At 38.0% G+C, this 17943-nt stretch overlaps 1 protein-coding gene across 4 annotated transcripts in view; it reads left to right on the top strand.

Annotated features, from left to right (window-relative positions):
* The window catches only part of EPHA4 (EPH receptor A4), a 166044-nt gene that overhangs the window by 81892 nt on the left and 66209 nt on the right, over window positions 1–17943 (top strand). For all 4 annotated transcript variants that reach the window (XM_072617933.1, XM_072617934.1, XM_072617932.1 and 1 more), the window contains exon 5: window positions 6110–6448. In XM_072617933.1, coding sequence (XP_072474034.1) covers window positions 6110–6448 — 339 coding nt within the window. The remainder of the gene's footprint in view (window positions 1–6109; window positions 6449–17943) is intronic.

The raw sequence follows: 17943 nt of genomic DNA, 5'->3' as shown, positions 1-17943 counted from the left end.
TCCTTCCTTTCTTCCTTTCTTTTTCTTTCTTTTTTCCTTTTTCTCAATAGAACCTGCCAGAGCTTGTACTCTTGCTGGCAAAATATTTGAAAATGCAGACAGGATCTTTTCCACACCACATCGAGGCAATTTCTCATAAAAATATGAGACATGTTACTCATAAAACACAATATGTAAAATTATGGCTAATAAACCCTTAGCTTGAGTAAGAGTTACCCATGTTTTTCAGAAAGTCAACGTAATGTTTTGGGGTTTTACCAAATCTTCAGAATTTTGGACTCAAGAGGGAATAGTGCAAAAGCTTGGTAATAGGGAAGTCTGATACTATTTGGGAGTTTAGAGTCTCAGAGGTGAAAGGGACCTGAACAGTCATCTAGGTTCAATTTTCCCTCTGGAATCCTCTCTTCAATAGCTCTAGCAGGTACTTACCCAGTTTCTACTTGAATACTTCTAATGAAAGGCCACTTACAACCTTTCAAAGCATCACATTCCTTTTTTTTTTTTTTGACAGCTGTATTTGTTAGAAAATTCTTTCTTATTGATCTGAAGTATGCCTCCCTATAATTTTCTGCCTTCTGATGCCAAGTAGAAAGTATCTGATGCTTACTTGCTTCATGACAGTCCTTCAGAATTTTAAAAATTGCTATCAGGTCTTGTCTAAATCTCCTTTCAATGAGGAATCCCCAGTTGCTCCAATTATTCTCATAAGATGTGGTTTTGAATTTCCCAATCATTCTATTCTTCATGATATTTACCAATATCTACCCTAAAATATGATATCCCAAATTAAACTTAGTATTGATCAAAACAGATTGTTTTATGGACATTATATATTTGTCAAAAATACTCTAAAGCCAAAGTTAATTGCTTCGTTAAGCAAGGTTTTCCCCCATTGTGAACTCCAGAAGTAGTTCATTTTTTGAACCATAATGCAAGACTTTACATTTATATTCATTAGATTTTTATCATTCTAGATTTGCTCCATCATTCCAGACTATGAAGTTCTTTTCAGACCAAATTCTTCCTGTCCACTAATAAACATTTATTACTGTTGAAAACACAACTGAGTTCTAGGATGATAGCAGTTCTGACTTAGAGTTGGAAGGGACCTTTGAGCTCATCTACATTTTAACCTTCAGAAAAAAGAAATAGGGAAACCACCTTTGGTCTTCCTTTACTATGGGGAAGATTTGCCAGATGTTTAGCTTAGCAAGTGCATTTCCTATTTTTGAAGAAGTTTATTCTCTGCCACCAGTTACTGTAGAATGATCCCAAGGACAAGGTCCTAGAACATAAGCTAATTCCATGTTATGAAGGATATATCAAAATCTTACATTCCAGACTAATCATGGCTAACCATAAAATAAACTATCCTAAATATGGTGCCCTCCAGCCCCAGTAATCAGTGTTCGAAATTATTCTAACAAAGCAATAATGAATATGTTATTGGTATGGTTTGCTAGACCCATGAAAAAGCAAAGCAATATTCCTCTTTACCACAGACTTTTGACATTGGAAACATAGTTATGATGTGAGTGATCCTCATTGCATGTATTAGAGCCCCATCCTCTTTTCCCCAAACTTACTGCCCAAAATGTAGTTCTGACATTATAGACATGGCAGAAGCTTCAGACAATTGGAGTTCAAAGATTACTGTTGGGAAATGGTTGCATCTCCATGATATGAAATATCCAAATATTTCCAGATATTTGGCCTATGAAGTCAAAACATCCAGGGGATCATTCCCCCCACCTTGTTTTGATGCTTTGGCATTTGCAGAAATAGACCTAATGCCACCTTGCTGCCAGATGATTTTCTTTTTAGCTAAAGGAAATGTTTCCTTTGTCCATAATTATTTTAAGGTGGTACTGTGAAGTAAGTCAGTTGGCACTAGATTGAGTGCAATTCTGAACTTCTCTTCTTGGGTTGATTTGTTGGTGTTAGAATCATATATCTTAGACCTAAAAGTGACTGCGGAGTTAATTTTTAATCAAGTCCCTCATGTTATAAATGGATAAACTGGGTTCCAGAAAGGTATAGACTTGCCGAAGGTCATATGGTTAAGAGTCATGCCCAAGTCCTCATCTTTACATTTAGATGATATGTATTTTCTCCTGTTCTCTGAGAAAAAAGGATTTGGGAGGGGGGAGGGGAAGGGAAGAGGAAAAAAAAACATTTGAAATGGAATTTTCTTATTATTGAGGAGAAATTGATTTTACCAACATGAAAGCATCTTCATTGCCAGTTCTCTGAGCTCTGCTCTAGTGGTTCCATTAGGAATAATTGTCAGGAAGAAACATCCCATGTTTTTTTTTTGTTTTGTTTTCCCACTTTGCTCCATTTTGTAATCCATTGACATCTCCTCTTTCAGGCTAGGGCTGCTACTTCTGTCCCTGGGACCTGTTGCCATTGCCTGCTTAATTTCTGCTCCACTTCTTTTCTGTTGACATACTGCCATGACTGCTCTGTCCCACATGCTAATGACTGACTTCTTGCTGCTGCCTCCTTTGATTCACAGTGGCACATTTTCCCACGTGAAAATGGACACAGAACTTTGGCAGTAAGCTTAATGGATTTCAGAGTCATTCTGAGTTAACCTGAAAGTTACTGCAACCTAGGAACCAGTAGCTCATCTCTTCTAGAGACCAAGGCATGATGATATATTTATGCTAGAGAGTGGTGATGCGTCTCACATTAATAGCTGCTATTGGCTACATTTGGTACTTCTGAAAACAGCCTTGCTCTCTGTTTCTCCCTTTAATTGCCAAAAGGATGAACCAAGCAAGTTTCACAGAAATTTCATGGTTTACTATTATCTCTCTCTTTAGTTTTACTCCAGCATTTGACACAAATAAACAGAAGGGAAATACAGTCATAGACAACTCTATGAACCTGTTTTTAGAAACGGAGTAGGAGAAAGCATGGACTTGTGGGCAGAAATCTGAGCTCTTAATATGGTATAAAAATATTGGCTTTGGAATCAGAAGACTAGGAATTCAGATTCTGTCTGTGATGTTTATTACCTGTGTGACCCTAGACAATATCATTTAACTTCCCTCATTATTTTAATCTCTTCCAGATATCTGTATCTGTAGATAGATGTGTTTAAATAAATATATAGGTGAGTAAATGTATGTGTGTATATATATGTACGCGTATATATATACGTGTTGCAACAACAATATACACACACTTAAAAACAAATGTGAGATGTGCACATTTAGAGTCATCTCTATTCCAAATATTTATCTGGGCCATTTGTGTCTGATGCGTGGTAGAACTGGTCTGATGAACCACAGTTGGAAACACTGTACATTGACCATGACACAGCAATGTGGTTTTGATCACCTTAAATTACAAAGGACAACTCACAAATATATATCTATAGATGTGAGTACATATACATATATACATGTGTGTGTGCACACATATATATGTGTATGTATATCCATATATACCCATACATATACAGATAATAAAAACACACACACACACATTTGCTTTGGGGTCCAAATGAGAGAGAAATTGCTACATGCCTGCTGAAGACTTCACAGCAGTATTGTCAAGAATTTTGGGGGGGGTCTGAATTCTAACTTCATGAATTAGCATTTGTTACCGATAAAAATATTGATGAAATTACCAGGATTATAGATTTAGAACTAGTAAAGGCTATCTAGTCCCTGCCCTTCATTTTACAGATGAGGAAACTGAGATGAAGGCTAATTTACTTGTCCAAAATCAGCCAGGAAATAAGTGACAGAAGCCAGCCTTAGACTTCGGTCCTCTGATTCCAAACCTCAGGTTCGTTCTGTTTCATCACATTGCCTTCCCTTGTTGACTATTCAGAATTAATTGAGGTCTTGAAAAAGATACTGTTTCCTCAATTAATTTGTATGAGGAGACAAGAATAGTGAATTATTAAATGTTACCACTAAAATCCTTTTACCATCCATCACTATGAGCCAAATAATATATAATAAATTGCCTACCCCTGTAAGTTGACAAGTAGTTGACCTCCTAATATTCTACAAGGTTTACTTGTGAGAGAGGGAGTATGGTCTAGTGGTAGGGAACAGATATAGAATTCAAAAATAGCCAAGTTCAAGTTTGGCATTTGGTATACACTGACTTATGTGATCCTGGGTAGTCAGTATCCTAAATAACTCTCTAAAACTATAAGAGAAAGTGTTGGTCTTTATTAACAGAGGAACTTCCTAGCAAGAATCTTCCTGAACCAATGAAAATTATAGTTCTGGGTTTAAAAAAATATCCAAAGAATTTCCATGAAGCTCTGGTGATAGAGCCGGGATTTCCTTTCCAGAACAGTAAATGACCAATTAGTCGGTCCTTTCCTTGAGTGAGCAAGGCAGGACCAAAGAATCACACAGGGTTTCATCATCTTCATTATCTTTCCTCCAAAGGATTTGAAATAATCTTATGTCCCCACAGTTCTTAAGAGCATAGGTGTCAAGGAGAGCCCTCTCCTTTTACAGATGAGGAAGTGGAGTCCCAGACAGCTTTCATGATTTGCCCATGGTTCTGAAAGTAGTCAGGCATGGCTGGGATTTGAACTCAGATGCTCTGACATCCAATTGAGCATTGTTTCAAGGTGCCCTGCATCTCCTACTATGAGTATTGATTTAATTACTATTAATGAGCTTAACTACAAGTCATGATATCTCCAAGGATGGGCGTTTAGGCCATTCTCTTGATGGGGAAAGAGAGAAGCTGATTTTCAGCCTTCCAAAATGAATAAACACCAAACATCATTGTGACTACTTTATAATGGGAAATGACTGTGTACAGCAAGAAGAGTTGTGGTCTGTTATCAGACAACTTAGTTTTTTGTCCTGGCTATGTTATGCATTGGCTGTGTGACCCTGAGCAAATCATTCATTGATCTGGGCTTCAGTTTCCACCTTGTAGGACCCAGGGAGTTATAATAGATTATCTCCAAGTTCTCTTTTCTAGTTCAACAATTTCATCTCATGGATCCCTTGGAATAAGCCCAGTCTTAGAAGGTGCCTTTGTCCCCAGGTTCAGGGAGATTTCAGGGCTTCTCTGCACAGAAACCCTATTATCTTCTGCACAAAACAAGAATATTTATTGCTACTCACCCTTCCCTAAACACTGTGTGCCTGCAATTGGCAGTTGTCCTTCAAAACCACCACCATTAAGGCAATCGTTTAAACCCACATGCTCAAGAATGAATGGGACCTATATCATCCCTTCAGCTCATATTTGTGCAATCTTTTTAATGTCAGTGGGAATGAGTGAATTAACAAAGAACATGATGGAGCTCTTTCCATTTCCAAGGGAAAGAGGAGGGCCTGGAACCAGCCCAGTCAGGCTCTGGCCTGATATCTCCCAATAGCTGAGCCTCTTGCACCTATGCAACCAGGTTAAACCAGTTCGGCTTAATTACCCCTAAAGAGTTTAACCCTTCTCGGCCTGTCACATTCTGCTGCCAATGGCAGATCTGCAAAATTCAGCTGTTTTTTTCCCCATAATGACATTGATGATAACCTGTACTTTTGTAACATTTTTATCTACAAAAGTGGTTTGCAAACACTAATTAACTGGGTCTCATAACAGCCCCAGGAACTATGATTGTATTATTAGACCCTTTTTCCGGATGATAAAAATTGAGACATAAAGGAACTGTATTATGGTTCTCTGCCACTTCAAAGTAAGTTTACGGATGGGCACAAGAAACTGTTTGATGTAAGATTGTCCCACATGCCAAAGGAATACCTGACATAAGGTTGTTGTCCCAGGAATTAAAATGAATCTTCAGCAAAGCACCTTTTCTCACATGATTCTTTTAAAGGACCTACTCTCGGCTTGTTTTGCTAAAGAAACAGTTTGGCATAGTAGATAACATATCATAGGATGGGAGATATGGATTCAGATCTAGATTCTAGCATTCCTGTGTAATCATCACTAATTTATTGTCCTTGAGTCTTACAAAGCTCTTCACTTCATGGATGCTTAATTTACTGATGTATTAAATGTGACCCTCTCATTTTATGTAAATGAGCAGATTCTGAGATATCCTTACAGGAGATTTTTAGCTCCTCACGTATGTTGTATTTAATTGTTTCCACAGGCCCACCATCTGCTCCCCTCAACTTGATTTCGAATGTCAATGAAACATCAGTGAACCTGGAGTGGAGCAGTCCTGAGAACACAGGAGGCCGTCAGGACATTTCGTACAACGTGGTGTGTAAGAAGTGTGGTGCTGGTGATGCCAGTCGGTGTCGATCCTGTGGCAGTGGTGTCCACTATACGCCCCAGCAGAATGGTCTCAAGAGCACTAAAGTCTCCATTACGGACCTCCTGGCACATACTAACTATACTTTCGAAATCTGGGCCGTGAATGGAGTGTCCAGGTATAGCCCGAACCAAGACCAGTCGGTTTCAGTTACCGTGACAACAAACCAAGCAGGTAGGATCCTCTGTCTGCCTTCTGGTGTCAAATTGACATTTATTATGGGGAATGGAGTATGGTGTCATTCTATCCATAGGCAATGTTAAAGTTTTGCAAATGAAGTTGAACCCCATGAGTTTAATGAAAAATCCGTAAGTGGTATTTCACCAGAGGCCATAGTGAATTTTTATTCAATCAGGTATAGCCTAATTATGTAAATGAGAGGAGGAACAATCTTTTCTAGGACCTCTCAACTCAATAAGACGGAGACCTAGCACTGTAACTGTAATTTTCATGAACATATATTTTTCTTCTTTGACTTTTTCCCCTCCACATGAGTTAATATGGACCCATAGTTGTCAATCCAGCAAATGACTTTTGGTAAGCTTCCCTTTTATTTAGGAATGAAAACTTTCACTCATGCTACCTAATACCAGTTTTATTTATATGTCTCTCAGTTTTGTTACTGGTAGAGGAACTTGTCTTTCCCCTAAATGATTTTCTTTCTAATTAATTCCCATTAAAAGCAGTATCTGTACAAGGGAATCCCCTAAATTAACAGTAAATGTGGTTAATGTAATATTTGTTGTAACAGGGAAAATTGCAATAGCCACAGATCCTAGTTTGTCATGTTTTCCAAATAAAATGATTTCCATATTTTATGAAGTCCTTGGTAATTGCAAGCAACCTATAACTCTGAAAATAATGCTATGTTAGAAATTAGGGGAACCAAGTTCAAATCCTAGCTATGTTATTTGCTACCAGGGGAAATTTTAGTAAGACATTTATCCTCTGGGTTTTAGTGGGCAGATGAAGCATCTTGTGTGAGGCATGTAGCAAGTTGGCTGGCGTTACTGGATTACCAGGTATATGGAGACAAGCAGAGTAAAAGAAGACTGGAAAAATAAGAAAGGACCAGGTTATGAAGGGCTTTAAATGTTCTTGGATGTGATAGGGATCTACTGGATTTATTGAATAGGGGAGTAACATGGCAAAATTTGGTTTTTAGGAAGATTAATTTGATACCTGAATGGAGGATGGAATGGAGTGAGGAGAAATCTAGGGCAGAGAGGCCAATCAGGAGGCTGACATGACATCATGAGGGCCTGAAACAAGGCAGTAGCAGAGTCAGAGGAGAGAAAAAGGTACATATAAGACATGTTGAAAAGGTAGAATCCAAAGGACTTGAGCTGATTGGTGGTGAGAAAGAGAAGTCGAGAATGACATCCAAGCCTGGGTTACTGGCAGGATGGTGATCCCCTCTACACTTACTAGCTGTGTGACCTTGGGCAAGTCACTTAACCCCAGTTGCCTCATCCTGAGTCATCTCCAGTCATCCTAATGGATATCTCATCACTGGATTCAGATGGCTCTGGAGGAGAAGTGAGGCTGGTGACCTGTACAGCCCTCCCTCACTCAAAACAAAGTCAAGTGCAAGTCATGTCCTTATTTCTCTGATGGCATGGTCTTCTTTGGCAACAAAGGACAAACACACACAATGTGGAAGTTAGGAAGAGGGGGAGACTTTTGCAGAGGGGTAGATAATGAGTTCAGTTTTGGACATGTTGGGCTTAACATGTGTACAGGATATTCATTGTGAAATGTCCAATAGGCAGATGGAGAGAAGAGAGTGGAGGTTAGTGCTTGATAAGCAGACCCAATGATCAATATGGAAATGATGACTGAATCCATGGAGGCTAATGACATAACTAAGAGACATAATACATAGAAAGAAGGCCCGGAAAGGGGAAGACAACAGGCAATTATATATTGCCTCTTATGTGCCAAGCATTGTGCTAAGTGCTTCTTAGTGATATTACCTCATTTGAGCAGAAAAGAATGTTGGGGTTCACCCACCATTAGTAGGTATGACCTAGATGAAGATATATTAAAGGAGACCAAGAAGGAGCAATGAGGCAGGTATGAGTAGAACCAGGAGAGAGTAGTGTCATGAAAATCTAGGGGGCAGAGAGTATCAATGAGAAGAGAATAGCCAACAATTGCAAATGCTGTAGAGAGGTCATAAGGATGAGGATCAAGAAAAACATTCATTAGATGTGATGATTAAGAGACCACTGCTAACTGTGGAGAAAACAATTCCATTTGAATGGTCCAGGTTGCAGAGAGTTAAGAAAATAAGAGAAGAGTAAATGGAAGCCCTAAGTAATGACAGCCTTCTTAAGGAATTTAGATACAAAAGGAAGGAGATATATGGGCTAATGGATAGTGGAAATGAATAGATCAAGCCCTGCTCAAAGAGTTAACGTCTGTTATTGGTAAAATGCAGTTTCTGAATTTGAGTTCAATTGAATTATCCTCTTTTGCCTTATCCAAGTGCAGAATCCCTTATTTTTTGTTCTTAAAACACTTTTTCATCAGATTCTCCGAGTCGCAGAGTATAAGTAGTCTGGGGTAACATTGTTTCACATGGAGATGCCATCTGCAGGTTGGGAGGCAATGAGATGCTCCCCCTCACTTCCCAACAGGAGTTCCCAATTGAATGTGTTCTCTTCTGTGCATCTTTGGGGGATGTATTGCTGTGCCTTGCGGGCTAGAATGGGAAAGTTGATCTCATTAGTTGTTATAAAGCCTTGTTCGCCATGAGTGCCATTTTCTGGTGGTGTTAGTTGTGTGTTGACTAAACCTCTAGGAGACTTTACCCTACATATGTATTCAATGCAATTCAACAAGTATTTAATATGTTTTCTCCAATGCATCCGTGATCTCATCAATGGGAATATTCCCTCTAAAGATAATCTACCTTTCCCTTGCCCAAGCTTATTCATGCCCTCCTGTAATTGTGCTACATGAGGTCTACCCAGTGTGCTGGGGGGCCTTCCTTCCTTGCTTTCTCTCTTCCCTAGGAAGATGCCATTAAGAGAAAAGAATAAAAATAAAACAATTCCCATCCTCAAGGATTTCAGGGATTCCCCTTGACAAAAGTAGAGTAGAGAAAGGAAAAGTGAAAATTTCACATATTTTTGAATTATGTAAGTGCCTTAAATATTCATTTTTTGTCTATACTTCTTTGATATTTAATATTGCCTAGTCCTTGCCTACTCTTTCAATTACAACCAAAGTGGCCTGCTAATTGTCCTCTCCGCAAAACTTGCCATTTCTGCCTCAGTGGCTTGTACAAGATGTGGCCTGTGTTTGGAATGCACTGCCTTCTCACCTTTGCTCTTTAGAGTCCTGGCTCCTTTGTGACTCTGGGGCCACCTCTATGTGAAGCTTTTACTAATCCCCTCATTTCTTAGCCTTCTTTCAGTTTTGGTATTCCTTTATTGTTTTGTCTTTAAAAAAAAGGCTACACCATCTATGGTACTTAACTTACCAGGGTATTGGGAAACTTGATGAACTTTACAATATGTTAAAATATAGATGAATCGTATATGAAATAAATGGATATCATATAGGAATTATATGGGGAAATGTCTTTGAAAACTCTAAAATGCTGTAAAACCATTTAATATGATGTTTTTGTTATGTAAGATTCTTGAGGGCAGGGGCTACTCTCCACCTCCCCTTAGCACCACCCCCCAGCACTTAATATGATTCTTTGCCCAAAGTAGACACTTAGTATTTCTCATTGACTCATTCATCCATTCATTCAACAAACTTTTTAAAAGCACCTACTATGTGCCAGATTCTGTACTCCATTCTGGGGATATAAACAAAATCAAAAGAGTTCCTGTCCTCAAGGAGGTTACACTGTAATGGGAGAGGCAATAGGTCAATAATTGCATATACTGCGAAGTAGATGGAAGGTAACTTCAGAGGGAAAGTCATCTGCCTTCATTGATGTAGATATTTTCTCCCTTAGTATATGTCAGAACTCATTCATATCTCCTGAGTGATTCTCACGCATGATCTTCCATGGGTCTTCCACTGAGGATATGCCCAATAAGATGAAAGTCTTCCTCAAGTGGTAGGTCTTTTTACATTTCAAAGGTATCAGGAAAGCCACTGTGGTAGTCCATCTATTATCCTTAGCTCAGAACATGATTCCCCTTCTACACACACCCCTGCACATTCTTTTCTGATTATCTTATCTTAGTTGATATCAGTTCTTGAGCTTAACATAACAATATGAGAATGCTGCCACTTACTTATACCTAGGATTGAATGTCTAAAATACATAAATCTATCAGTTGCAGTTATATTTTCCATTTGCTATTTCAGTTGTTTCTTAGTCTTAATGTTGTATGATAGAATAATTCCAGTCAGTTTCATAACTTTCACATTTGTTGTTTCTTAGTCCAACATGTATCTCATGTGGGGTTTGCTATCTTTTTAAAATGATTTTTTTGACCAAACATTTTAAAAGCCCTCATTCCTTTTTCTGATAGCAAAATATTTCAAACATAAGTCCCAATGTAGAATTGACACCAAGATTTAGCATAATACCAGACTGGTGATGATAGCATTATAATGGAAATTAAATGACATTGGAAGTTTGTCTATGACAAAAGGGAGAGTGTTTCATTTTTCATAACAAGGGGGCTAAGATATTGACATTTTTTTGCATGTAATTTTTAATAAAGTATTCCTGGTAGACTTTGAAGCATTTCAGTCATCTTAAGAGCAGAGAAACCTTATATTGCCTGCTAATTGTCTTTAAGTGATTTTTCTAGAGTCTTTTTCATCTGGCATGTTTGAATGTCAGGATTCACTTAGCTTAGATCACAAACTGCTGTCTTTGTACGTGAACAACAGCCTTTGGGTGTGCCTACCCCAAGACTCCAGAGTAATACCACTGATGACACCTAAGAGTCATTATTGGGAAAGAGATGAGACCCACTCAGTTTAGAACCTACATAATGTGAAGATTTTCTTCAATGCTGAGTCTTTCCTCAGAGCCTGAGTGGTTTCTAGATTTTCCCAAGGCATTTAGGCCCAATCAGAATCTTCCTCCTGTTCTACTGGTGCTAACCCTAAGAGAGTGACTTGCTTAGGGTCACATAGTGAGTTTGTGGCATGAAAAGATCAGAATTCAGGTCTTTTTACTCTTACATAAGCATTTTTTGGAAAAAGGAACTCTTTCCATACGACATAGTTTATTTCTACAGTGTCCTGCGGGAATGGTATAAATAACATCAGAATGAAGTAACTGGAAAACTAAAATGAATCCTCTAGTGATAGATGAGGCTAAAGAAAGGCTGTAAGGACTCTGGTGTGGTACATACATTTAAATGGTGTGATTCTCCCCATGGCCTTCTGGAGAAACAAGTTACAAAGTAGAATCACAAACTGCTGCTTTAGCTACCTAGCAAAAGATAGCCTTTCTGAGTCTGAACATTGAAAATGGACTTATATATATATATATATACATATACACACACACACACACACACACACACATATATATATATACAAATTCTTTTTAATCTCACCCAGTAACAATAGTAATGATGATAATATTATTGAGAATAGCTGGCATTTATATAATGTTTAAAGGCACTTGACAAATACTGTGTCATTTGATCATAACAACAACACTGAGAAGTGGGTGATATTATTATCCTCTCCATTTAAAGTTAAGGAAACTGAGGCACATAGAGGTGATTGACCCATGCTGCCCAGGGTCACACAGCTAATAAGTATCTGGGGTTGGATTTGAACTCAGGTCTTCCTAACTTTGGTTTCAGCGTACGCCCCACCCAAAGATGTACTTACATATACACATAATATGATATAATATGGCATGATATAATATAATATGACATGATTTAATATAGCATAATGTAATATTTTGGAACATAATGTAATATAATGTAACATAACATAATCCTTGGAGAGAAGAAGTAGAATATGCATGTAATTTATACACACATACATTATATATATACACACATACATACATACATACATATATGTATGTATGTATGTGTGTGTGTATGAACTTTGATGTCACTGGCATAGAAAACTCCCAGAATTTGGAAGTTGGAAGGCACTCCATCAGCTCTCTAGTCCAACCTATACATGAAATGAATCCTCACTACAGCTTAGCTTGTCTTCTTAAATAAACTATGGTGCCCAGATTTGACCATAGTACCAGTACTCTAGCTAAAGTCTGGCAGTGAGGACGTTACTTCCTATTCTACCACTTAGAGTATCAGAGACTTACCTGCAGGCATTGTTCATGTGATTGTTCCACATTTGCACAGTTAGTATATGTCAAAGGTAAGACTTTAACCCAGGTCTTTTCAAGGCCAGACACCTACCTGTTATACACTGATTGATTAAGACTAGACTTGTGGTTTCATTGGTATAGAAAATTTCCTGGTGAGGAAATTCCTTCTACTAGTGTAGGTCACAAACCAATAGTCTTAGAGATGCACTAAGAACACTAAGAAGTTAAGGGGTTTGCCCTGAGTCTTATAGCCAATATGTATCATATGCAGGACCTGAACCCAAGTCTTCTTGGTTCCAAGTCCACTTTGATAGCCACTATGCCATGTTGCCTTCCCCACCACCAACACCATGGTAAGCTCTAATAAATGCTTGTTGATGGGTCGTTGATTAATTTACATCCACTTGCTCATGTACACAATGGCTTTTAGGAATTCTGAATCATCACAAAGGTACCTCTAATGTTCGGTTTGTATTTTTTGTGCTTGATTCACCTTTGAAGTAATGCAACCAAGTGTTATATCTAAGGGCATATTCATGTAGATATATTCATTTGGGCAAAGCATCTGATGATAATAGAAGACTGAAGTCATTCAGAGAGGTCTGAGCCTAATATTATACACAGTGGGCAATCTGGCTTGTGGCAAATCAAAATTCTGTACTTTATGAAACTTCTGAAAGGCACATAATGCTTTAAATTTCACTTGTTAGCTGAGTTTGGGATGTGTCTCTTGATGGATCATTTGAGTCATCACTTAAACTCAATGAAGTAATTCTTATGGGGGGGTGCGCATCTAGAAATGTGGATGAAGACACTCAACCATCCAGAGATAGACCTGTGGGGGGGTTTTTTTGTTCTTTTGTTTGTTTGTTTTTTCCTTCTGTAGACTTCTCTGGCTACCCCTGCACTCAGAATTGGTTAGCTTAACCTCTATAAAGATACAGAAGAGAAAGGCAAACAGGGTGGACATAGATAAATACAAAGGCATTTGAGTTGATACAGGGCACTAGCAGCTGGAAGGATGTGGGAAGGCATCATTGAAAAGACGGCATGCAAGCTGAGCCTTGGAGAAGATAGATAGGGATTCTGATAGGATGATCAGGAAGTTGTGCCCTCCTTGCAAAGGAAGGGAGACACAAGGCACAAGTCTTAGCTTGGGCAATCTCTTGCAGTACAGGTTGGCTGGAACATAAAATGGGCAACATTCCAATGCCTCATTTTATTCATCTATAAATTGAGGGGATTTAACTAAATGGTCTCTGAGATCTCATTTAACTCTAGAACTTGGTGTAGTGGAGAGTGTGCTTGACTTCAAGTCAAGAAGATTTGAGTTCAAATTCCGCCTTAGACAATAACTGTGTGACACTAGGCTAGATACTGATCTTTGTTGAGTCTCAGTTTCCTTATCTGTAAAATAGAAATGATATTAGCAACTATCTCACAGGATTGTTGGGAGGATCAAATAAAATAATGTATTCAAAGCACTTTCCAATTTTAGTGTTATATAAATGCTAGTTATCATCACCATCCATCAATCATCATCCATCTATCAAAGTGATGTTAAAAACGATTGTAAAGATGTAAGTTGGAGCCAGATTGTTGAGGTCTTTTACTAGAAAGAGTCTGCATTTTATCCTAGGACATGATAAGAAGGCTTTAATCAATTTTTATCAGGAGCATAAATGGTCAGATATTTGCCTTAAGATTATTTTGGTAAATCTGTGAGCATGTTGTGGAAGGGAAGAAGGAAGTTTGAGGGAGACTAATGAAGTGCCTATTCCAAGACTAGGAATTACATTATGCTTCATTAAGTGGATGCAGCCCTATCAATGAATAAATCATGTCCCTCAAAGCACAATAACTGTCTACATGGTCACATGTGTCACCTTTAATACTTTCATAGGACATTTTGTATATAGTAGGTGCTCAATAAATGTTTCATGGATTGACTGAATGACACAATGATAAGTGTTTGCTCACCCTCCATATGTTTATAACTGTGAGAGAATCAGTAGCAAAGTGGAAAGAACTCTGGACTTTGGATCAGAAGACTTGGCTCTGCCACTTATTACGTGTTACCTTTGAAGTCATTTTATCTCAGTTTCCTCATCTGTGAAATGAGAGGATAGTCCTAGCTTACCTCCACGATCCCTTTCAGTTGTAAATCTATAATCCTTTATGCCTAACAATATGGACTGTCCCAAAGAGACTGAAGTTAATAGCATTAATAGCTTAAAAATAAACTAAGACTTTTGGGATGTAGTGTGTGTGGACTTCTCTTCACATACCCTGAAGGATAAATTAAATTGTCTGGCATCAGAGATTGAACAGAATCTCAGAATTCAATGGGATCTTTGAAATCATCTAGTCTAAGCTATACCTGAACCATATCCTTGAGAAATAGTCCTCCGGCCTTTGCTTGAAGTCTTCTCATAGGGGATTTGTGTTTGTTGTTTTTTTGGAGATGGGAGGGGAAATGAGGAGAGGCTTATCTCTTGGGGTAGGCCATTTCCCTTTCATATAACTAATTGTTAGAAGAAATTTTTCCTTAAATGGAGCCAAAAATCCATCTCTCTACAATTTCCAATCCGAATCAAAGTGATTATTTGTCCAAGGTATTTTCCATAATGCAGCAGCTTTTCATTCTTTAAAAAGCAGGAGAAGGTGGATAAGAACTTCTCATGACACTAACAAAATGCCCCCTCCTGCCCTAGAAAGCAGTACTGGCAGGAAGTTTGCTGAATGGCATGGAATGGCATATAATTATTTAATTTTCTTAGAGGGTAATATTGGGAGGCTGTTCAAAATTAAAAGTAAATCTTTCCATAAAGAGACCTCCCATGTGGCCTTCCAGAAAACCTTTGGTTTTGGAAAGGATAGCAGACAAGCCCAGTAAAACCTTATTACCTCTCCATAATTTAGACTTTTACCAATTCAAAATCACCAGAATAGTTTACCTTCACTTAACAAACTCTTCCTTCATAGTTAGTGCAAATTAACAGAGTAGATGAAGATTCTGGGTAAATGTTTAAATTCCAGAATGTTTTAAGCTTTCTCAAACACATTAAGAACACCCATTTAAAAACACACACTCACACACACACACACACACACAATTATGTGCTAATTACAAATCATTCCAATCTTTTCATTAAAGCAAATTCCTTTAGGACTTCTACTAGGCAACTTAGTTGGCCTATTTAAAATATATCCCTTAAAGCAGTAAAGAGGCCTTTGAAAACCATTCTATAGGGAGACTTTTCTGCTAATTCAGACAGACTTTCACAGTTGCTCTGAATTCAATTACATAACTCATCAAGCTTATTAAATGCTAGTTGGGAAAGGAACAGGGGGGAGCAAACAGTCCCTGACCTCAAGGAACTTTTCTTCTTTCTGGAGGAAAAATTGCCTATATGGAAAGTTAAATTTTAAAAACTGATAGAGCATTTTCCAAAGATTTGCTACTAGAAACCTTGGAAGTCAGAAGAGGCTTCCTGTAGGAGGTGAGATTTGAGCGTATCTTTGACAGAAACTAGGGATTTTGTGAGGTTCAGGTAGGAGGATGTGCTTTCTAAGGAGTAATATGAAATAAGCTGCCATGGAATGTAGACTGGTGCCAGATTGTTCAGTGCTTTGCTGACCAAACACAGGAATTTGTATTTTATCCTAAAAGCATGAGAGATTTGCCATAGCGTCTTGATCAGAGGAATGAAATGATCAGACTTGTGCTTTAGGAATTTCCATTTGGCAACTATATGAAGAAAAGATTGGAGAGGAGAATGTCTGGGAATGCACTGGTGCCAGTTAGGCTGCTGTTATACAAGGCATGATGTGATGAGGACCTGAACTAAGTTAGTGGTTGTATGAGTGGAAATCAGGGATTGGATGAGATGTATCATGGAGGTAAAATGACAAGATTTGGAAAATGATTGTGTATGAGGAGTGAGTCAGAAGGAGGAATCAAGAATGACTCTGAGGTTGCAAACCTGGTTGTCAGGAACGATTGATGTACTCCCAAGAGAGATACAGAAATGGGGAAGAAAGGAATATTTGAAGGGAAAAATAATGAAACCTGTTTTCAACATGTAGGGTTTGAGATATATCATTTTCAGGACTTTCTATTAGAGATTTCCATTAAGAAGCTGATTATGTGGGATTAGAGTTCAGGAATTAGGTCTAGCTAGATTTGTGTGGGACTCATTTGCATAGAATTAATAACTGAACCCATGGGAGCTGGTGAAATCACCTAGAGAGAGTATGTGAAAAAAAAGAGAATTGGATCCAGCTTAGAACTGGGAGGTGTATCTACACTGAGAGGATGAGACAGTGATAAGGATCACATGCTACAGAGAGGTCAAGAATAATAACTAAGTAAAGGCCATAAGATCTGACATTTTATACATCTTTGATAACTCTGAAGAAAATAGTTTCAGTTGAGTGATGAGGACAAAAGCCAGAATTCATAGCACTGATAAGTGAGTGTGAGGTGAGAAAATTGAGTGAATGAGTGAGCTCTTTCTACATGTAACCGATGATATATATATATATATATATGTACAGATATCATCTTTTATATATATATGTATAGTCATATACATACAAATATACACGTATATATGTGTATATATACAGACACACACACATACACATTCTGCTAGAGCTATATTCTCACAGCCTAGTGGAAATTGTGTGTGTCATGAACATAGTAGACACCTCACATCATGTCTCCCAATAAAAGCTTTTTATGTAAATTTTACTGATGGCTTTTGTTTTTAATACCATAAATATTCAAAGATTTGTCTGCAATCCTTCACACCAGGAGCTTTCCCTTATGGCAAAGAAAAACAGATAAGCAAAATCAGTGGTTACAGTAATTGTGTTTAATAACACTTGCTGTCTCCTGCCTCTGTACTAAAAAGATAGAGATGTGTTTCATCATCTTTGGAACCAGAATTGCCAACCCAAACTTCTTTACGTTTCATTATTTATCCTGTTATGTTAAATTCATATTCAACATAAAAGACTGTGACTTCCCTTCCTTCCTTCCTTCTTTGGAAGGAGGAATTAACTAGTTGACATTTAAAACCAAACACACGCTGAGTGTTGTTCCTTTTTCAGAATACCGTTAGTTTACTTGGTCTTAAGTAGGCCATCAGAGTCAGATGAATGTAGGATGTGTTATATAAGAAGGAATTGTCATATAATTAAAGTAAAGGCAATTTTTATTCACCATCCAACTGAACTGGCAAAATTGAAAGGTGCTATTATGGCAGCTAGTGGTGGGTCTTAATATCACTGCCCCTCATTCTGTAAGCTCTGTGTCCCTTCACTGGGTAATTCAGCTATCTGTTGGCCTTAAAGTATGGCTTCATGACATAAA

This window comes from Notamacropus eugenii, chromosome 6 (assembly GCF_028372415.1).
Source record: "Notamacropus eugenii isolate mMacEug1 chromosome 6, mMacEug1.pri_v2, whole genome shotgun sequence".
Taxonomy (NCBI): domain Eukaryota; kingdom Metazoa; phylum Chordata; class Mammalia; order Diprotodontia; family Macropodidae; genus Notamacropus; species Notamacropus eugenii.
The sequence above is the reverse complement of the archived record's forward strand: the minus strand, read 5'-3'. Positions and strand labels throughout refer to the sequence as shown.